General features: G+C 36.1%; 1 protein-coding gene across 2 annotated transcripts in view; it reads right to left on the minus strand.

Moving 5' to 3' along the window:
* Positions 1-24,568, minus strand: part of LOC130923356 (beta-1,4-galactosyltransferase 3-like) — a 38,859-nt gene that overhangs the window by 10,334 nt on the left and 3,957 nt on the right. Inside the window, exons 1-5 of one of the 2 annotated variants that reach the window (XM_057849019.1) lie at positions 12,248-12,320; positions 9,795-10,055; positions 7,846-8,081; positions 3,924-4,114; positions 684-806 (exon numbers count right to left, since the gene is read on the minus strand). In XM_057849019.1, the coding sequence (XP_057705002.1) occupies positions 684-806; positions 3,924-4,114; positions 7,846-8,081; positions 9,795-10,044 (800 nt within the window). In that variant the 5' untranslated portion in view covers positions 10,045-10,055; positions 12,248-12,320. Of the gene's footprint in view, positions 1-683; positions 807-3,923; positions 4,115-7,845; positions 8,082-9,794; positions 10,056-12,247; positions 12,321-24,568 lie in introns of those variants that run through there. The other variant, XM_057849018.1, reaches the window with a different exon arrangement.

Genomic DNA, 24,568 nt, shown 5'->3' on the forward strand with positions numbered 1-24,568 from the left:
TTAAAAAAGGAATTGACCCCTGAATACCCCAAAATCAACAGTGAGTGACCCCTAATTGACCCTGAATCAACAGGAAGTAACTAATTAAAAAAGGAAGTGACCCCGAAAAGTCCCAAATCAACAGGAAGTGACTAATTAAAAAGGGAAGTGACACCAAGGGACCCCTGAATGCACCAAAATTAACAGAACGTAACAAATTAAAACAGAAAGTGACCCCCAAAAGCCCCAAAATATACAGAACGTGACCCCTAAATGCCCCAAAATCAGTAGGAAGTGACCCCCTAAATGACCCTGAATCAACAGGAAGTAACTAATAAAAACAGGAGGTGACCCCCTAAAAGCCCTGAAATCAACAGGAAGTGATCCCTAGTCGTCCCAAAGTTAACAGGAAATAACAAATTAAAATTGGAAATGGCCCCTACATACCCCTAAATCAACAGGAAGTAACTAATTAAAACAGGAAGTGACCCCAAAGGTCGCAAACTCAACACGAAGTGACCCTTAGAAACCTCAAAATTAACAGAAAATAACTAATTAAACCAGGAAGTGGCCCCTACATGCCCCAAAATTAAGAGGAAGTACCTAATTAAAACAGGAAGTGACCATAAATGCCCCAAAATCACCAGGAAGTAATTGAAACAGGAAACGACCCCTAAATCAACAGGAAATGACAGACTTCTCACCTGGCCGAGAAATCGTCATCCTCTCCACCCCAGCCCCAAAACCGGTTGGAGTAGCCGTTCATCCTCTTGAAGTGGTCCGGCGCAATTGCCACCACTCCGCCGAGAAGCGATGTGTACGGCAGCCTAGGAGAGTTCAGAGCACTCTTCAAAATTTGAGTGGGTGGTGCATACCGAGTACGACGAGCCAAACAAAGAAAGGAACAAAACCAGATTCAGGTACCACAGAAAAGTCCTACTATTACGAGATGAAAGTCATGACATGACGAGAAAAAATTGGGAATATTATGACATAAACGTCCTAATATCGCGAGAACAAGTAGTAAAATTATGAGATTAAAGTTGCAATACTATGAGAAAAATGTTTCTCATATTACAAGATTAAAATCGTAGTGCAATGAGAAAAAATGTAATATCATAATAAAGTTGTTACACTATGAGAAAAATGTCTGCATATCACGAGATTAAATTCATGATACAGTGAGAAAAAAAAAGTAATATAATAATAAAGTCGTAAAATTACCACAGTTGTAATGTTACCATGAAAAAATATGAGGATAAAGTCGTAATATTACTAGTAAAAATCGTGAAATTATGTAAGATTAAAATCATAATTTAACATGAAAAAAGTTGGAATATTACGAGATTAAAGTCATGATATAACGAGAAAAATATTGGGAATATTATCAGATGAAAGTCATCGCGAGAACAATGTCGTAAAATAATGAGATTAAAGCTGCAATACTATGAGAAAAATGTCTGCATATCACGAGATTAAAGTCATAATACAGCGAGGGAAAAAATTGCAGTATCATAATAATAAAGTCGTAAAATTAATACAGTTGTAATGTTACCATTAAAAAATATGAGGATAGAGTTGTAATATTACTTGTAAAAATCGTGAAATTACGTAAGATTAAAATCGTAAATTAACAAGAAAAAATTCGGAATATTACGAGATTAAAGTCACGACATGACGAGAAAAAATTAGGAAAATTATGTGATAAACGTCCTAGTATTGCGAAAATAAAGTTGTAAAATTCTGACGTTAAAGGTGCAATACTATGAGAAAAATGTTTATCATATTACGAGATTAAAATCGTAGTGCAATGAGAAAAATGGTAAAATCATAATAATAAAGTCGCAGTATTAACAGATTACAGTTGTAATGTTACAAGAAAAAATATGAGAATAAAGTCGTAATATTACTTGTAAAAATCGTGAAATTATTTGAGATTAAAATCGTAATTTAACATAAAAAAGTCGAAATATTACGACATTAAAGTCATGATATAACAAGAAAAAATTGGGAATATCATGTGATAAACGTCCTAATGTCATGAGAATAAAGTCGTAAAATTATTAAATTAAAGTTGCAATACTATGAGAAAAATGTCTGCATATTACAAGATTAGAGTTGTAATACAACAAGAAAAATTTGTAATATCATAATAATAAAGTCGTAGTATTACCACAGTTGTAATCTTACCATAAAAAAAATATGAGAATAAAGTCGTAATATTACTTGTAAAAATCGTGAAATTATTTTAGATTAAAATCGTAATTTAACATGAAAAAAGTCGGAATAGATAATAATATGTAATATCATAATAAAGTTGTTATACTATGAGAAAAATGTCTGCATATCACGAGATTAAATTCATGATACAGCGAGAAAAAAAAAGTAATATCATAATAATAAAGTCGTAAAATAACCACAGGTGTAATGTTACCATGAAAAAATATGAGGATAAAGTCGTAATTTTACTAGTAAAAATCGTGAAATTATGTAAGATTAAAATCGTAATTTAACATGAAAAAAGTCGGAATATTACGAGATTAAAGTCATGATATAACGAGAAAAATATTGGGAATATTATCAGATGAAAGTCATAATATCGCGAGAACAATGTCGTAAAATTACGAGATTAAAGCTGCATTACTATGAGAAAAATGTCTGCATATCATGAGATTAAAGTCATAATACAGCGAGGGAAAAAAATTGCTATATAATAATAAAGTGATTAAAAAATATGAGGATAAAGTTGTAATATTAGTTGTAAAAATCGTGAAATTATGAAAAATTAAAATCGTAATTTAACATGAAAAAAGTCGGACTATTACGTGATTAAAGTCATGATATGACTTTGATGATTATGATCATCATGATTATGATATATATCATAATAATAAAGTTGCAATGCTTTGAGAAAAATGTCGGCATATCACAAGATTACAGTCATGATACAGCGAGAAAAAAATTGCAATATCATAAGAATAAAGTCGTAAAATTACGACAGTTGTAATGTTACCATAAAAAAAATGAGGATAAAGTCGTAATATTACTTGTAAAAATCGTGAAATTATGTAAGATTAAAATCGTAATTTAACAAGAAAAAAGTCGGAATATTACGAGATTAAAGTCACGACATGATGAGAAAAAATTGGGAAAATTATGAGATAAACGTCCTAATATTGCAAAAATAAAGTTGTAAAATTCTGACATTAAAGGTGCAATACTATGAGAAAATTGTTTATCATATTACGAGATTAAAATCGTAGTGCAATGAGAAAAAAATTGTAATATAATAATAAAGTCGCAGTATTACTAGATTACAGTTGTAATGTTACAAGAAAAAATATGAGAATAAAGTCGTAATATTACTTGTAAAAATCGTGAAATTATTTAAGATTAAAATCGTAATTTAACATAAAAAAAGTCGGAATATTACGACATTAAAGTCATGATATAACAAGAAAAAATTGGGAATATCATGTGATAAACGTCCTAATATCATGAGAATAAAGTCGTAAAATTATAAGATTAAAGTTGCAATACTATGAGAAAAATGTCTGCATATTACAAGATTAAAGTCGTAATACAACAAGAAAAATTTGTAATATCATAATAATAAAGTCGTAGTATTACCACAGTTGTAATCTTACCATAAAAAATATGAGAATAAAGTCGTAATATTACTTGTAAAAATGGTGAAATTAAAGATTAAAATCGTAATTTAACATGAAAAAAGTCGGAATAGATCAATTAACCTCTTGTTTAGTAGTTTTAGTAGTCCTACTCTTGTAATTTGACGGCTTTAATCCCGTAATCCTCACTTTATTCTCCTAGTATTACGACTTTTTCGAAATGACTCTATACCGCTATACTGATTTTTTCTTTCTTTCTTTGGCCCAAAAACTCGATTCTACACTTGATTTGGGGTCGGCGGAGTTTAACCCTACATGTAATTAAACTTGTCGACGCCCACTGACAAGTGCGTGGGATTGCGTGGGTCGCAGGAGTAGATGTTGCGGTCATCTTCGGGCAGCAAGTCCACGTCGTGGGTGATGATGCAGGTCCAATTGCCGTCTCGGAGAGCTTCCTGTACGCCCACGTTGAGCAGTTTGCCCCGGTTGAAGGTGCCTCGCCCCCACTGAAAGACAGAGTGTGGCCCACAATTAACAGGAAGTGACCCGTCAATAATGAATGTGAGCCAAAATCAACAGAAAGTAGAGTTTACGACCACAGATATCAGTATCCGTTTGCTTTTGGTAGTTCCTTTAGTTGGACAATGTCCGGATATTGGTTGAAAAGTCATTATCAGACAAAACTAGCTTTAAGTGTCCTAGGCTAAAACCAAATGGAAGTGACCCAAAAAGGCCCCAAAATCAAAAGGAAGTGAACAACTAACAGGACGTGACCTCGGAATTGCTGCAAAATCTAGAGGAAGTGAATGCAAAATGTACTGAAAGTGATCCAAATTCAATGGAAAGTGCCCTACAGCCAACAGGAAGTGACCTGGAATCCCCTCAAAATAAGCAGGAAGTGACCAAAAAACAGGACGAAACCCCAAAATCGTCCCCAAATTAACAGGAAATGACCTGGAAATGCCCCAAAATGTATAGAGAGTAAGCTAAAAATCAATAGAGAGTGACCTGTTAGTGCCCTACAACCAAAGAACATGAAATAACCCTGTAATTGCCCCAAAATCAACAGGAAGTGACTACCCAATTAACAGGAAGTGACACATAAACAACACAAAATGTACTGAAAGTGTATAGAAAGTGACACATAAGTGCCCTATAACCAATAGGAATAACCCCAGAATTGCCCCAAAATCAACAGGAAGTGACCAATTAACAGGAAGTGACCCCGGAATTTCCCCCAAATCAACAGGAAGTTACCATAAATACTACAAAATGTACAGAAAGTGTATAGAAAGTGACCTGTAAGTGCCCTAAAACTAACAGGAAGTGACTTGGAAATGCCCCAAAATCAACAGGAAGTGACCAAAGAACAGGAAGTAACCGCGGAATTGCCCCAAAATAAACAAGAAGTGACCAATTAACAGGAAGTGACCCATAAACACTACAAAATGTACAGAAAGTGTATAGAAAGTGACACATAAGTGCCTTATAACCAATAGGAATAGCCCAAGAATTGCCACATATTCAACAGGAAGTGACCAATTAACAGGAAGTGACCCCGGAATTTCCCCCAAATCAACAGGAAGTTACCATAAATACTACAAAATGTACAGAAAGTGTATAGAAAGTGACCTGTAAGTGCCCTAAAACCAACAGGAAGTGACTTGGAAATGCCCCAAAATCAACAGGAAGTGACCAAAGAACAGGAAGTAACCATGGAATTGCCCCAAAATAAACAGGAAGTGACCAATTAACAGGAAGTGACCCATAAACACTACAAAATGTACAGAAAGTGTATAGAAAGTGACACATAAGTGCCTTATAACCAATAGGAATAACCCAAGAATTGCCACATATTCAACAGGAAGTGACCAATTAACAGGAAGTGACCCCGGAATTTCCCCCAAATCAATAGGAAGTTACCATAAATACTACAAAATGTACAGAAAGTGTTTAGAATGTGACCTGTAAGTACCTTACACCAACAGGAAGTGACCTGGAAATGCCCCAAAATGAACAGGAAGTGGAAAAAGAACAGGAAGTAACCCCGGAATTGCCCCAAAATCAACAGGAAGTGACCTGTGAATTCCCCAAAATGTAGAGGGTGATCAAAAATCAATAAAAAGTGACCTAAAACCAACAGGAAGTTACTTCGAAATCCCCCAAAATCAACAGGAGGTGACCACAGAATTTCCCGAAAATCAACAGGAATTTACCAATAAATACTAGAAAATGTAAAGAAAGTGTATAGAATGTGACCTGTAAGTGCCCTACAACCAACAGGATGTGACCTGGAAATGCCCCAAAATCAACAAAATTTACCCATAAATACTATGAAAATGTAAAAAAATTGTATCCAAAATCAACTAGCAGTTACCCATAAATACAACAAAATGTCCAAAAATTTCATCCAAAATCAATAGAAAGTGACCCTTAAGTGCCCTACAACCAACAGGAAGTGACCTGCAAATGCCCCAAAATCAACAGGAAGTGACCAATTAACAGGAAGTGACCTCGGAATTTCCCCTCAATCAACAGGAAGTTACTCATACAGTACATACTGCAAAATGTACAGAAGGTGTATAGAAATTGACCTGTAAGTTTCCCAAAACCAACAGGAAGTGACCTGGAAATGCCCCAAAATCAACAGGAAGTGACCAATTCACAGGAAGTAACCTTGGAGTTGCCCCAAAATCAACAGGGAGTGACCAATTAACAGGAACTGACCCATAAACACTACAAAATGTACAGAAAGTGATAGAAAGTGACACTTAAGTGCCATATAACCAATAGGAATAACCCCAGAATTCCCCCATAATCAACAGGAAGTGACCATAAATACCACAAAATGTACAGAAAGTGTATAGAATGCGACCTGTAACTTACACCAACAGGAAAAGACCTGGAAATGCCCCAAAATGAACAGGAAGTGGGAAAAAAAAACAGGAAGTAACCCCAGAATTGCCCCAAAATCAACAGGAAGTGACCTGTGAATTCCCCAAAATGTAGAGGGTGAGCAAAAATCAACAAAAAGTGACCTAAAACCTACAGGAAGTTACCTGGAAATCCCCCCAAATCAACATGAAGTTACCAATTAACAGGAAGTGACCCCGGAATTTCCCGAAAATCAACAGGAAGTTACCCATAAACACTAGAAAATGTAAAGACAGTGTATAGAATGTGACCTGTAAGTACCCTACAACCAAAAGGACGTGACCTGGAAATGCTCCAAAATCAACAAAAGGTTACCAATAAATACTATGAAAATGTACAAAAATGTTATCCAAAATAGATAGAAAGTGACCCTTAAGTGCCCTACAACCAACAGGAAGTGACTTGCAAATGCCCCAAAATCAACAGGAAGTGACCAATTAACAGGAAGTGACCTCGGAATTTCCCCTAAATCAACAGGAAGCTACCCATATAGTACATACTGCAAAATGTACAGAAAGTGTATAGAAATTGACCTGTAAGTTTCCCAAAACCAACAGGAAGTAACCTTGAAATGCCCCAAAATCAACAGGAAGTGACCAATTCACAGGAAGTGACCTCGGAATTTCCCCAAAATCAATAGGAAGCTACCCATACAGTACATAAAGCAAAATGTATAGAAAGTGTATAGAAATTGACCTGTAGGTGCCCTAAAACAACAGGAAGTGACCCAGAATTGCCCCAAAATCAACAGGAAGTGACCAGTTAACAGGAAGTGACCCCGGAATTCCCCCCAATCAACAGGAAGTTACCTGTAAATACTACAGAATGTACAGAAAATGTATAGAAAGTGACCTGTAAGTGTCCTAAAACCAACAGGAAGTGACCTGGAATTGTCCCAAAATCAACAGGAAGTGACCAATTAAAAGGAAGTGGCCCCAGAATTCCCCTAAAATCTATAGGAAGTGACCAATAAAAAGGAAGTGACCCAGAAATCCCCACAAATTGAAAGGAAGTGACCAATTAACAGGAAGTGACCTCAGAATTTCCCCAAAATCAACACAATGGCCCAGAAATGCCCTAAAATCAACAGGAAGTGACCCCTGTAATGCCCCCAAATCAACAGGCGGTGGCCCTGAAATGCCCCAAAATTGAAAGGAAGTGACCAATGAACAGGAAGTGACCCAGAAATGGCCAAAAATCAAGGGGAAGTAACCTTTGATTACCCAAAATGTACCGAAAGTGATCTAAATTGCTTTGCCAATGACAACAACAGGAAGACGTCCAATCCATTTTGACCGCCCACCTGCTCCACCACGTAGATCTTGTATTGAATCTGCTGCCTCTGCAAGAAAAGATGGAGGTGGTCCAGAAAAGTGCGCAGGTGGGAAGCCCGATCCCGGTACGGGATCACGATAGCACTGCTGTGCTTAGCTTGGCAGTCCGGCGGACTGTACAGGCCTCCCGGAGACAACGGGGCGCTCTTATTTTGGATCTCCTCCAAGCTAGGCGGCGAGTAAAGCTTAGGGGGACAGGGCCCGACTGCAAGGAAAAGGTTAGGTCAGGGGTCAACAGGATGTGACCAATGAACAGTATCGATTGAGGAATAGGCTACTTATGATGTCATTAGAATATCAGTGCATTGACTTTAATAGGAACTTTGCCCCTACCAACATGGCTGCCCTAGACTTTTGGTAAGAACCATAAGAGTTGAATTAAGCTAGTTATGATTTGAATGTCAATGCATTGACTATGATGGCATGTCGGCTCAGGGCAGCTGTGTTGGTAGGGGCAACGGAAGTTCTTTTAATGCTTCTGCCGTCAATTGAAATGAGTTCATAACCGGTAGGTGTCCAATCCATTTGAAGCGGGAGGATTGGCAGCGAATAAATGAATGTTCATTCGCTGCCATCCCTCCCGCTTGTAATGGATTGGATGTATAACGGCAGTCAAGGAGTTCAGGAGCAAAAATCAGTTGAGAAATTAGCTAGGTCCAATTTTCAAGTCAATATATTGACTTTATTGGGAACGTGTTTCCAGGGCGGCCATGTTGGTAGGGGCGACGGAAGGTCTTTTCATGCTTCTTCCGTCAATTGAAATGAGTTTGTCACCAGTAGATGTCCAATCTATTTGAAGCGGAAGGGTTGGCAGCGAATGAATGTTCATTTGCTGCCAACCCTTCCGCTTCAAATAGATTGGACGTATAACGGCGGCCAACGAGTTACGCAGCAAAAATCAGCTGAGAAATTGACTATGTCCAATTTTTAAGTCAATATATTGACTTTATTGGGAACGTGTTTCCAGGGCAGCCATGTTGAAGGGGCGGCGGAAGGTCTTTTCATGGTTCTACCGTCAATTGAAATGAGTTTATCACCAGTAGATGTCCAATTCATTTGCAGCAGGAGGGTTGGCAGCGAATGAATGAATGTTCAGTCGCTGCCAACCCTCCTGCTTGTCATGGATGGGATGTATAACGGCAGTCAAGGAGTTCAGCAGCAAAAATCAGTTGAGAAATTAGCTAGGTGCAATTTTAAAGTCAATACATTGACTTATTGGAAACGTGTTTCCAGGGCGGCCATGTTGGTAGGGGCGTCTGAAGGTCTTTTCAAGCTTCTGCCGTCAATTGAAATGAATTTATCACCAGTAGATGTCCAGTACATTTTGAAGCAGGAGGGTTGGCAGCGAATGAATAAATGATCATTTGCTGCCATCCTCCCGCTTGTAATGGATTGGACGTTTAATAGCAGCCCATGGGTTAAGCAGCAGAACTGAGCTAGTTCCAATTTTTATGTCAATGCATTGACTTTTTTGGGAACGTGATCTCAGGGCGGCCATGTTGGTCGGGGCAACAGAATGCCTTTTCATGCTTCTGCCTTATCACGAGTAGACGTCCAGTACATTTGACTGCCAGGCCTCCCGCTTCAAATGGATTGGACATTTAGTGCCGTCAATGGCAGCCACTGAGTAAATAGCAGATTCTTTGACATTGATGAATTCATCTTACATTGAGAAACGAGATTCATTTTAATGTCAATGCACTTCAATAGGAACACAGCCTCATGGCGGCCATGTTGATAGGGGCAACGAAAGGTCTGTCCGTGCTCCTGTCATCAATTAGAATGAGTTTCTCGCGAGTAAAAGTCCAATGCATTCCAAGTGGGAGGGTGGCAGAGTGGAAAAATGTCTGCTCATCCGCTGCCGGGCTTCCGATATTAATTACGTTGGACATCTGTTAGCGCCTGTCCGATTTCTTACCGAGCAGCGGGGATACCTCGTTGCAGTCCGCCAGCACGGGAAAAGAGCTGGGTCCCGGTTCTGGCTCGGTTTTGGGCCCCGGTTCTGGCTCGGTTTTGGGCCCCGGTTCTGGCTCGGTTTTGGGCTCGGGTTTGGGGGTCGTGTGGTCATGTGGTTCCGAGAAGACGTTATGGAGTAACAGTGTTACCACACCTAGCAAAGCCGCCGAGCACAAGAACTTGAGTAGGCGCCCGCAGCCAAAGCGCGCCATCAGAAAGAAGCCTGTGCAGAAAAAAAACAACACAAAAAACCCTAAAACCGATAACAAAGTCTTAAAAAAAGAAAAACCTGCCAAGACACAAAACCCAACAATAAACAACCCCCCCAAAAAAACACAAAAAACACTCAAAACAAAAAAAACATAAATACAAAAAAAACAACTAAAACTTAAGACAAAATGTTAATAATAAGAAAAACCTGCCAAAAGACACAAAATGCAGAATAAACATGCAAAAAACCACAAAAAAAAAACCCAACCAAAACACACAAACCACCCAAAAAAGGCTGAAAACAAACATAAAAAAACTGCAGTAAATAATAATAATAATAATAATAAAAATAATAAAAAACTCAAACCTATCCGAATCGAAAGAAAAAAAAAAACAACAACAAAAAAACTACAACAAAAAACCTGCCAAAAGACACAGAAAACAACAAAAAACACCTAAAATACAAAAACCACCTAAAAACAAACATAAAAAACACACCAAAAAACGTAAAACCTATTACAAAATCTTAAAAACAAAAAAAAAACCTACCAAAAGACACAAAACGCAGCAGAACACATAAAAAAAATAAAAAATAAACACCCGAAACATAAAAACCACCAAAAAACCAATACAGGTTTAAAAAAAAAAAAAAGAAAAACCTATCCGACCCGAATCCACCAAAAAACAAACAAAAACATAAAAAAATGAAACCGATAACCATATCTTTAAAAAAAAAAAAAAAGCCTGCCAAAAGACACAAGACCTAACAAAAACACCCTATAAAAAAACCAAAACACAAAAACCCAAAACACAAAAACCACCCCCCAAAAAAACATAAAAAACTAAATCTTAAAAACAAGAAAAACCTGCCAAAAGACACAAAATGCAGCAAAACATATTTTTAAAAAAACACACTACAGAAACCACCAAAAAATAATCATAAATACTGCAAAAAACTAAAACCTATCTTACCCGAAACACAAAAACCACCAAAAAATAAACATAAAAAACACAAAAATAACCTAAAACCTATAACAAAATCTTAAAAACAAAACAAAACTGCCAAAAGACACTAAACGCAGCAAAACATATTTAAAAAAAAAACACCCAAAACATAGAAACCACCAAAAAAACAATATAAATAACTTAAAAAAAAAACTAAAACCTATCCGATTCGAAACACAAAATCCACCAGAAAACTAACAAAAACATTAAAAAAAAAACCGAGAACCGTATCTTTAAAAAAAAGCATGCCAAAAGACACAAAACCCAACAAAACCACCCTTAAAACCACCCAAAACACAAAAACCACCCAAAAAAAACAAACATAATAAACCAAATCTAAAAACAAGAAAAACCTGCCAAAATACACATAATGCAGCAAAACATATTTAAAAAACCCACCAATCTACAGACACCACCAAAAAACAACCATAAATACTACAAAAAACTAAAACCTATCCGACCCGAAACACAAAAACCACCCAAAAAAACCTACAAAAATACCATTAAAAAAAACCTAAAACCTATAACACAATCTTAAAAACAAGAAAAACCTGCCAAAAGACACGACACCCAGAAAAAATATATACAAAAAACACAACCCCAAAAATCACACACCAAAAATTAACATAATGATATATACAATAAAATAAAATAATTAAAATATATATATAATATAATATAGAATAAAAATAAATTAAAACTAATAAATAAATATAAACCCCCCCCCCCAAAAAAAACACAACACCAAAAACTTAAATAAAATTAAAATAAACTTCAAAACTGCAAAAAACTGTCCAAAAAAACAAACACCGCAGGAGTGTAAAACCTGTGGAAAACAGTCATTAAAAAAAAATCCTGCAAAAAGAAGCAAAACCCAGACACAAAAACACAAAAACTACCATCAAAAATATGGGTCACGACAGGAAACGCCGACTCCACACTGTCAAAAGGCATTGAAAGTTTCTTCTGACTTGACGCCTTGGGGCCTTATTCATGCTGTTTGGCAGGTCGAGCAAGTCCGGCGACAGACGCGCGTGTGTCTATTTGATTTCCGTTCAAATGCTAAGAAACCAAAGCCTCACCGGCCCAGCCCGATGTGCGCTTTTTGACTAAAACGGCCAACATTACCATATAATCCTGACTTTGTCATCCTTTTTTCTTTTTTTCAAAAGAGCGGGAAAAAGAACGAGGGGAACTTACCGATTGGAGCGCGTTCAAGGAACGACCGCGTTGACGACGACGATGAGGATGATACTTGTCAACCGGGAAGTCGCCAGACTGACTTTTAACATGGATTCTGGCATTGGGTGGAATTTACATGAGAGGTGGAGCCGTAAATCAAAAGGCGACCCAACCAAAAACCAATACCAAAATCCATTTTGCCAAAAACCAAAAAAAAAAAATCCACATACCAAAATCATTTTTTGACACATACTAAAAAAATGCCACATACTAAAATCCATTTTGCCACATACCAAAATCCATTTTGCCACATACCAAATAAAAATGCCACATACCAAAATCCATTATGCCACACACCAAAAAAAATGCCACATACCAAATGAAAATGCCACATACCAAAATCCATTTTGCCACATGACAAAAAAATGCCACATATCAAAATCCATTTTGCAACATACCAAAATAAATTTTGCCACATACCAAAAAATGCCACATAACCAATAAAAATGCCACATACCAAAATCCATTTTGCCACACACCAAAATCCGTTTTGCCACACACCAAATGAAAATGCCACATACCAAAATCCATTTTGCCAAATACCAAAAAAATGCCAAATACCAAATGAAAATGCCACATACCAAAATCCATTTTGCCACATATTAAGAAATTCCACATACATAAAAATGCCAGATACTAAAATCTATTTTACCAAATACCAAAAAATGCCATACAAAAGAAATGCCACATTCCGAAATCCATTAAGCCTCATATCAAGAAAATGCCACATACCTGTACAAAAATCCATTTTGCCACATAACAAAAAAATGCCACATATGAAAATCCATTTTGCTACATGCCAAAACCCATTTTGCCACATACCAAATAAAAATGCCACATACCAAAAAAAAAATAATGCTACATACCAAAATCCGTTATGTCACATTCCCCAAAGAAATGCCACATACCAAAACCCATTTAACCACATACCAAAAGAATGCCACACACCAAAAAAAATGCCACATAACAAAATCCATTTTGGCACATACCAAAAAAATGCCACATACGGAAATGCATTATGCCACATCAAAAAAAAAAAAGCCACTTACCAAAATCCAATTTTGCAAGCACCCAAAAAAATGGCACATACCCAAGAAATTACCGTATACAAAATGAAAATGCCACATACCAAAATTTATTTTGCCACATAACAAAAAAATGCCACATATCAAAATCCATTTTGCCACATACCAAAAAAATGCCATATTCCGAAATCCATTATGCCTCATACCAAAAAAATGCCACATACAAAAATCCATTTTGCCACATAACAAAAAAATGCCACATACAAAAATCCATTTTGCCACATTACAAAAAAAATGCCACATATGAAAATCCATTTTGCTACATACCAAAACCCATTTTGCCACATACCAAAAAAATGCCATATATTAAAATCCACTTTGCCACATATCCAAATCCATTTTGCCACATACCAAAATCAATTATGCCACATACCAAAAAAATAATGCCACATACCAAAATCTGTTATGTCGCATTCCCTAAAGAAATGCCACATACCAAAACCCATTTAACCACATACCAAAGGAATGCCACACACCAATGAAAATGCCACATACCAAAATCCATTTTGCCAAAAACCATAAAATGCCACATACCAAAAAAAATGCCACATACCAAAATTCATTTTGCCACATACAAAAAATTGCCACATACCAAATGAAAATGCCACATACCAAAATCCATTTTGCCACATATTAAAAAATGTTACATACCAAAAAAAAATCCATTTTGCCACTTAACAAAAGAATGCCACATATCAAAATCCATTTTGCAACATACCAAAATAAATTTTGCCACATACCAAAAAATGCCACATAACAAAAAAATGCCACATATCAAAATCCATTTTGCCACATACCAAAACCCATTTTGCCACATATCAAAAAAATGCCACATTCCGAAATCCATTAAGCCTCACACCAAGAAAATGCCACATACAAAAATCCATTTTGCCACATAACAAAAAAATGCCACATATGAAAAATTGAAAATCCATTTTGCTACATACCAAAACCCATTTTGCCACATACCAAATAAAAATGCCACATACCAAAATCTATTATGCCACATACCAAAAAAATAATGCCACATACCAAAACCCATTTAACCACATACCAAAAGAATGCCACACACCAATGAAAATGCCACATACCAAAATCCACTTTGCCAAATACCATAAAATGCCACATACAAAAGAAATGCCACATGACAAAAATCCATTTTGGCACATACCAAAAAAATGCCACATACCGAAATCCATTACACCACATACCAAAATCCATTTTGGCACACACCCAAAAAATGTTACATACCAAAAAAAAAAAAAAATCCATTTTGCCACATGACAAAAAAATGCCACATATCAAAATCCATTTTGCAACATACCAAAATAAATTTTGCCACATACCAAAAAATGCCACATAACCAATAAAAATGCCACATACCAAAATCCATTTTGCCACATATCAAAATCCGTTTTGCCACACACCAAATGAAAATGCCACATACCAAAATCCATTTTGCCACATATTAAAAAATTCCACATACATAAAAAATGCCACATACCAAAATCCATTTTGCCAAATACCGAAAAATGCCACATACAAAAAAAATGCCACATAACAAAATCAATTTTTGCACATACCAAAAAAATGCCACATACGGAAGTCCATTATGCCACTTAAAAAAAAAAATGCCACATACTAAAATCCATTTTGGCACACACCTAAAAAAATGCCACATACCAAAAAAATGCCATATACCAAATGAAAATACCACATATCAAAATCCATTTTGCCACATATCAAATAAAAATGCCACATACCAAATGAAAATGCCACATACCAAATAAAAATGCCACATACCAAAATCCATTTTACCACATACCAAAAAAATGCCACACACTAAATGAAAATGCCACATAAAAAAATCCATTTTGGCACATACCAAAAAAATGCCACACACCGAAATCCATTATGCAACATACCAAAAAAAATGCCACACACAAAAATCCATTTTGGCACACACCCAAAAAAATGCCACATACCAAAAAAAAAAAAAAAAAAGCCATACATCAAATGAAAATGCCACATACCAAAATTCATTTTCCCACATACGAAATAAAAATGCCACATACCAATTTAAAATGCCACATCCCAAAATCCATTTTGCCACATACCAAAATCCATTATACCACATTCCCCAAAGAAATGCCACATACCAAAACCCATTTTGCCACATACCAAAATCCATTTTACCACATACCAAAAAAATGCCACACACCAAATGAAAATGCCACATACCAAAAAAATGCCACAATGCACTGCCCTCACGATTCGTTTCGATTACGATTCAGAGGGCCACGATTCGATTCGATTCAGAGGGTCACAATTCGATTCGGTTCAATTCGGCAATGCATCGCGATGCATTAAAGCCTGGGATGCATTAAAATTCTAAAGCAAAGCATATTTTTCGTGAATCATGAGGCAACACAAGCGGTCAGACATTAAACAACTTTTTATTGGCTCTTGTGTCACTCCTGGTTGAAGTCAAATGAAAATACTTTAGATATATATTTAAAAACAAAACAAAAAACAGATCACAGCATTTAATTGGTGCTTTGAATGAAACCAGGGCTTTCTCTTTTTTTTCTTTTACACACAGTAGCAGCCTTTCACACAGTCCAACATCTGAACTCCTGTCCAAAATCAGTAATAACAGTCACTGTATTTTAGTCACAACGACTCATCAATAAAAATATTCAAATAAATATTAAAGAAAACGACAAAGAAAATATTGTAGTGCAGCAGCATCTTTATCGCAATATCAATCCAGGGATCAGTTCAGTTGCAAACAAAACATCAACTAAATTGCAATGTAGAACAAAAGCCTAGCCCACTATATATGTGCAATCAACTTAGAAATGCAGTCAGTAGCTACCACATAACAATACAAAATAATGAATTAAAATGAAGTGCAGCAGCATTTTAGCAGCCATAAGAATCTGTTTCAACATGAGGAAATATCAGTTTTTTTGCAATCGAGAGAGCAGAGAGATAGTAGAGGTTAGATCGGACCTAAAAAATCCAGCCCGACCCGGCTTGGAGTGACACGGAAAAAAAAACCGCAGCAGCAGCAATTTATTTTCATTTCTTCGAGTTGGCAGACAAAACGCAAGTTTTCTTAATGTTTAAATAGTCTACATATTTTTATGATCATTATAAAAGCATTTACACAACGAAATAACGCGGGGAAAGTTTAATATAAAAAACAAAAACAAAAAACATGCGATTTTGCAGACACACAGAGGAGAAGATTCAAAAGGATCACATTTCTGTTGCCTTTGTGTGCATAAATAAAAGTGTCCTTTGTAACGAATTCTCAGTTGGCAGAAAAAAAACGCAAGTTTTCTTAATGTTTAAAAAGTCTACATATTTTTATGATCATTATAAAAGCATTTACACAACCAAATAACGCTGGGAAAGTTTAATATAAAAAACAAAACAAAAAAACCATGCGATTTTCAGAGGAGAAGATTCAAAAAGATCACATTTGTGTTGCCTTTGTGTGCTGTTGAAATTCGCCTCCCCAGACAAGCCACACGGAAACAGCGACAGCTGAACAAAGTGCCGCTCTGCCGATGCTGCCTCCGCGCGCGCCAACCGGGAAGGCGGAACTTCGCGCGTTTATCTCTGATATTAACCCTTTGTACTGACTCCATGTTCCAAAAGTTTGCAAAAGACTCACCGAAAGCAGGTTGACAATTTATTCGTCGACAATGGTCAAAAACAATGCAAAAACAGACGAGGGAGGGACAATTCTGGATTCAAAACAAGGCTACAGCAAAATCTGTCTTATCTCAGTGTCCAGTGTTTTTTAAGTCCGTGGGCCGGCCGAAGGTGTGTCCAGGCGTTGCTTTGGGATCATCCCTCTCTGGCCGGTTTTGGGCTGTTTAGGTTCGTGCGTGGATGGGATGTGGTTGCCACAGTGACCGACGCTGGTGTTGACGTCACAAGCGCCTGCTATCAACTTTGTTATCCGTGCTGGCACTACTTGTTTTAGTAGACCAGCGTGCTTTGTCCTTGTTCGTTTGTCGGGAGGACTGATTGCCAGAGTTTGGTGCGTCAATCTTGCTTGTTTTGCACACGTTATGGGCTTCTGTGATAAGATGGTGTTGTGTATCTACTCTGTTTCTTTAAACTATGGTGTGCTATTTATTTTACATTAGGTGTGTTAGAGTAGTGCAGTCCTACAGTGAATATGAGAAATGATACTATTCCCTGATTGATTATATTACGTGTGTCCGAGTAATGCAAACAGTTAGACGGTGCCTTCGAGAAACGGTACCATTTTTCCTTTTCCCCCTCATGAGTGTCGATAAGGTGATTCACTTCACTGTGTTCAAGGCCACTGAGTGGAGTCTGCCTAAACTATAGTTAAATGAATGTGTTATACTAATGCAAACAATTATATGGTGTGTGCGAGAACAGTACCTACAGAGCCCCCCGGGTGCCAGGGTAGAATTTTTTTTTTTTAAATCATAGCTAATCTGTACCCACAGATTTCTAATCTGTACCTACAGTTTAGCAATCTGTACCTACAGTTTAGCGATCTGTACCCACAGATTACTAAACTGTACCCACAGTTTAGCAATCTGTACCCACAGTTTACTAATCTGTACCCACAGTTTACTAAACTGTACCCACAGTTTACTAATCTGTACGTACAGATTAGTAAACTGTACCCACAGTTTAGCAATGACCCGGAAACTGTATTCACCAATGTTTGGCGGGGATTCCAAACGCCGAGGGACCAACCAAGCAAGCACCTGCACCTTTTGCCCTCGGCGAACAAAGAGGTTTTAATTGGTAACTATTGTACATTTTCTTTGGTAGCCGTCTACATTTTCAGGTGTCATCAATCAATGTGGCATGTGCACGGACATGACAGCAGCAAAGAAAATGTGCAAACACAACATGCCATATTGATTGATTGACACCTGAAAGACGCCTACCAAAGAAAACGAGCAATAGTTACCTTTTAAAACCCCTTTGTTCGCCGAGGGCAAACGGTGCAGATGGTTGCTCGGTCAGTCCCTCGGCGTTTGGACTCGGAGTCCCCGCCAAACATTGGTGACTACTGTTTCCGGGTCACTGCTAAACTGTGGGTACAGATTAGTAAACTGTGGGCACAGTTTAGTAATATGTGGGTACAGATTAGTAAACTGTGGGTACAGTTTAGTAAACTGTGGGTACAGGTTAGTAAACTGTGGGTGCAGTTTAGTAATCTGTGGGTACAGATTAGTAAACTGTGGGTACAGTTTACTAATCTGTGGCTAAACTGTACTGTAAACTGTACTTCCGAGGAGAAAACAAAACAATGGATGTCTAATAGCCTTTTGAGAAGAACGAGGTTACGTCAGATGCTCTTCTCCGATGTCCACCGTCAGGTGAGTGTACAGCGCTTCCAGCTCCTTGGAGAGGAGTTTGTAAGTCAGAGAGTTGAGGCCGTCGTGGTGCCAGCTTTTCCTGGTCTGTTTTAGGAGTTCCAGACTGCAACGTTCAAGACATCGCATTTCATCGCCACGCAGAATCAAAGAGGACTCACCGGGGCAGATGGGAAATTATGACGGAGTCAAAGAAAGAAAGAAAAAAAAGTCGAGTAAAAGTCCCAAAAAATGATTCCACTGATTGATGTTATAATGTTACGAGAAAAAAAAAAAAGTTAATATTACGGGATTAAAGTCACACTACTAAGAGAATAAAATCATAATATTACTAATGTTACGAATATTACTCGTTAAAGAAATAAATTATTACAATAAAGTCAATTATAACGAGAAGAAAGTTGTAATATTATGAGATTAAAGAGTCGTAATGTTAAAGAGAAAAATGACATAATATTACGAGATTAATGTCATATTATGGGAATAAAGATGTAATAATACAAATCAAAGTTGTAAAATTATGAGATTTAAATCATAATATAATGGCAAAAATTTCATGTTACGAGCTGCAATATTGCAAGTATAAAAGGTCATATTACGAGAATAAAGTCGTAATATTACTTGTAAAAGTGGTAAATTTATGAGATAAAATCGTATTATAATGAGAAAAATGTAATACGAGAAAGAAAAGACGTAATATTATGAGATTAAAGAGTCTTAATGTTACAAGAAAGAAGACAATATTCTGAGATTAAAGTCGTAATATTACCAGATTAAAGTTGTAATGTTACAAGAAAAACGATGTAATATTTTGAGATTAAAGTTGTCATATTATGGGAATAAATTCGTAAAAATACTAGTAAAAATCATAAAATTATGAGATCAAAATCGTAATGTAATGGGAAAAATGTCGACATATTACAAGATTAGAGTTGTAATATTAGACGAAAAAAGGGTCATATTGCGAGAATAAAGTCGTATTATTTGTCGTAAAAGTGGTAAAAATATGAGATTAAAGTTGTATTACGAGAAAAAAGTTGTAATATTATGACGAAAAAAGATGTAATATTATGAGATTAAAGAGTCATAATGTTTCGAGAAAAGAGACAATATTCTGAGATTAAAGTGGTAATTTTACCACATTGAAGTTGAATATATATTATTATATCATTATTATTATTAAGGTTTTTAATAAATTAATTATATTTAAATAATAATACCCTTATAATTAAATATAAGTATTATTATTAAATTGTAGTACGAGTAATGAGTAATGAGAAAAAAGATGTAATATTGTGAAAAGAAGACGTAATATTATGAGATTAAAGAGTCGTAATGTTACAAGAAAAATGACAATATTCTAAGATTTAAATCATAATATTACCAGATTAGTTGTAATGTTATGAGAAAAATGATGTAATATTATAAGATTACAGTCGTCATATTATAGGAATAAATTCGTTATAACACGAGTAAAAGTGGTAAAATTATGAGATTTCAGTCGTATTATAATCAGAAAAAAGGTGTACTATGAAAAAAATGTCATATTATGAGATTAAAGAGTTGTAATGTTAGGAAAAAATGACAATATTCTGAGATTTAAATCGTAATATTGCCAGATTAGAGTTGTAATGTTATGAGAAAAAGGATGTCATTTTATGAGATTACAGTTGTCATATTATGGGAATAAATTCGTTATAACATGAGTAAAAATCGTAAAATTATGAAATTAAAATCGTAATATGTAATATCGTAAAATGTCAAGTAATACAAGATTAGAGTTGTAGTTGTAATATAACAAAAAAAAAAAAGGTCATACTGGAAAATAAAGTTGTAATATTGCTCCTAAAAGTGGTAAAACTATAAGATTAAAGTCATATTATTACGAGAAAAAGTTGTAATATTATGAGAAAAAAAAATGTAATATTATGAGATTAAAAAGTCGTAATGTTACAAGAAAAAAAAGACAATATTCTGAGATTAAAGTCCAAATATAACCAGATATAAGTTATATTTTTACAAGAAAAATGACGTAATTTTACAAGATTCAAGTCATAAAATTATGAGATTAAAATCGTGATATAATGGGAAAAATGTCGGGGTATTATTATTAAATTGTAGTACGAGAATAAAGTCGTACTATTACTCGCAGTAAAACTATGAGATTAAAGTCTTAGTACGACGAGAAAAATAAGTCGTAATACAAGATTAAAGAGTCGTAATGTTACGAGAAAAATGATGGAGCATTACGAGATTAAATTCGTCATATTATGGCAATAAAGTCATAATAATACGAGTAAATGTCGCAAAATTATGAGATCAAAATTGCAATATAATGAGACAAATGTTGGCGTGTTACGAGATTAGAGTTGCAGTTGTAATACAACAAGAAACAAAGGTCAGTTGTATGAGAAATAAATAATAAAGTAATATCATAATCATTCATCAAACTAATACCATAATCATAAAGTAATATTTCCAGATTAAAGTTGTAATGTTCCCAGCAAAAAGACGTCATATTACAAGATTAGATAAATCATAATGGTACGAGAAAAAAGTGGGAATATTATGAATTCAAAGTCGTAATATTACGAGAATAAAGTGGTAAAATTATGGGATCAACACTAAGCCTGTCGCAATATGCAATAATTCCATTTATCGCGCGATATATAAAAAAGAAGGCGGTAATTTTTCCGCTGCGATTTATCGCCTCACGTGCACGTGCGTGCGCGCGTGCGGCAGACGTGCTGTTAAAAGTTCGGATTCCTCGTTACCAACTGCGCAAAATGCATCTTCGTTCCAGGTCCGGCAAAAACTAGCGCCGGAGCCAATCGTTCCCATTATATCCTATTGTTCAACGTATACCGGCCACGTCAGTGCTCCGGAGTGACTGTGGACCATCTACGGCGCGCCGGTGCTGTTGACGTGTGGCCACTCCCGTCAGGAGTGACATTTCACGCGGGGCGGCTATTTTTCAGCACAACGCCGGATATTTACAACAAAGTCCGCCAAAACACTGTTACCGACTTGGCTGCGACGAACAACATCGCTTTGACAACGAACAGCTGAATGAAATTAAGAGCGCTGTGCTTCAAATGCGTCAATTGTCAAATGCTGGTTGTGAGTAGTAATGAGCAGAGGTGACTTCAGCGGCGCTTGCTAACTTTTTCAATGCGCCCGCACACTAGATATCATGAAATGGCAAACTAGATGCGCTATGGCCCATGCCATTGGCTACGTGAGCCCAGAGTGATTATGGGACACATATACTACATCGATGAATTCTAAACTGTCATGACTGAATGGAAGTTAAGAAGGCCAAATCAATCCATACCATTGACTATAGGCAAATATTGTTAGTTCAGTACGTGACACAGATGGATTCGGACCACAAATAGGATGTCTTGCTCATGTAGTAAACCTAGCTGCTAAGAGAGCTGTAGCAATCAACAGTGTGCCCTGCCTGACTTTACAAACAGTAAAGATTGTTCTCAGCACTTTTTTTCATATCAGTAAAAAGTAAGCACAGAAATATTATGCACTAAAATGCATGTTTATATGATGGCAATTTAATTTTTGCTCGTTAGCAAAAAAAAAAAAAAAAAACCCGAAACAAAAAATATAATTATTTTTTTACAGACCATTAAATGTATTGAATCGGATCCAAAATCACGTCCCCCGTATCAAAAATCATACCGAACCTTGACTTAACTGTATCGTTGCATCCCTATGGAACACCATTGCAGAAGCTATGACGGGAAACGTTTTCATTTGCCTAAATGCTTAAGTTATTTTTAAGTTTTTTTTTTTTTTTTTTTTTAAACACATTTTATTTATTCTGTGTTTCTGTGCGGTATCAATATTGTTGATTTTTACTTAACTTATGGTCTATTGTTTTAGTTGTGATTTCTTTAAGAGTATTTTTGAATTTGAGAGTAAATATGTATCGCATTTAAATTGGTGTACTTAATCTATTAATATATACTGTATTCACACTGTTATTGTAAATTGGTTAAAAAAAATATTGGGGGGGCGCAATAATATCGCATATCGCAATAATTTATGAGAATATTTATCGCACACTAAAATTTGTTATCGCGACAGGCCTAATCAACACATTACGAGATTAAAGTCGGAATGTAATGAGAAAAAAACTGTAAAAGCATAACGTGGTAATATTACCAGATTAAGGTTGTAATGTGATTCGGAAAAAAAAAAAAAAAATTCTATTAAAGACGCAATTTGACTAGTAAAAGTGCTGAAATTATGAGATTAAAATTGTAATTTAACAAGAAAAATGTCAGAATATTGCGAGATTAAAGTCACAATATTATGAGAGTAAAGTAATCATTAGTAAAACTCATGAAATTATGAGATTAAAATTGAGTAATTGAACATGAAAAACATGTTTTTAAAAAAAAAAAAAATTTTTTTTAAAGGAACGTGGGTGACTAGCTTACTTGCTGGGGTTGGGTGCGTTTCCTTTGTCTTGCTTGTGCTTGATCATTTTGTAACGAGCGTAGGCCACTCGGGGGCGCACCACCTTCATTCCGGACAGATACACTCTGGTTGCCAGGCAGGAATGTCAATGGTGGGGGAGGAAATATCCAAAGATTTTGTGAGCTCCACGGTCAGATTATCGTTGAGTATTTCAATCTAATCAACAGTCACAAAATAATCCTCAAGTATAATTATATTCCAATATACAGTGCTGGCCAAAAGTATCGGCACGTCTGCAATTGTGTCAGATAATGCTCAATTTCTCCCATAAAATGATTGCAATTACAAATGTTTTGGTAGTCGTATCTTCATTAATTTTGCTTGCAATGAAAAAACACAAAGGACAATAGGGAAAAAAATGAAATTATGGTCATTATTCCCAAAACTCCAAAAATGGGCCGGACAAAAGTATTTGCACCACTTCAAAAATCGTGTGATCCTTCTCTAATTTGTGTAATTAACAGCACCTGTTACTTGCCCGTGTCACTTCCTAGCAAACTCAACAGGAATTGGCCCATACATGGCCATGTATCATCAGGTAGTAACTTCTTAAATCCGGAAGTGATCCCAACTCTCCCAAAATCAACAGGAACTTACCCCTAGATGACCCAAAATGAACAGGAAGTAATTCATTAAAACAGGAAGAGACCCCTAAATGCCCCAAAATCAACAGGAAGTAACTAATAAAACAGGAAGTGACCACAAATTCACCAAAATCAACAGGAAGTGACCCCTAGTTGCCCCATAATCAACAGGAAGTAACTAATTAAAACAAGAACTGACCCCCTAAATACCCCAAACTCAACAGGAAGTAACCCCTGGTTGCCCCAAAGTTAACAGAAACGAACTAATAAAAACCGGAAGTGGCCCCTAGATGACAATAGATCAACAGGAAGTAACTTTATAAATCGGGAAGTGACCCAATTTCCCAAAATCAACAGGAAGTAACTAAGTAAAACGGGAAGAGACCATAAATCCCCCAAAATCAACATGAAGTGACCCCTAGATGATCCAAAATCAATGGGACGTAATTAATTAAAACAGGGAGAGACCCCTACGTGCCCCAAAATCAACAGGAAGCGACGTCTAGATGCCCCGAAATGAACAGGAAGTAACTGATTAAAACAGAAGGTGACCCCTAAATACCCCAAAATCAACAGGAAGTGACCCCTAAATGCCCAAAAATCAACAGAAAGTAACCAACTGAAACGAAAGTGGCCCCTACAAGCCCCGAAATCAACAGGAAGTAATTAATTAAACCAGGAAGAGACCCCTAAATGCCCCAAAATCAACAGGAAGTAACTAATTAA

Source organism: Corythoichthys intestinalis, chromosome 10 (assembly GCF_030265065.1).
Source record: "Corythoichthys intestinalis isolate RoL2023-P3 chromosome 10, ASM3026506v1, whole genome shotgun sequence".
NCBI classification, from domain to species: Eukaryota; Metazoa; Chordata; class Actinopteri; order Syngnathiformes; family Syngnathidae; genus Corythoichthys; species Corythoichthys intestinalis.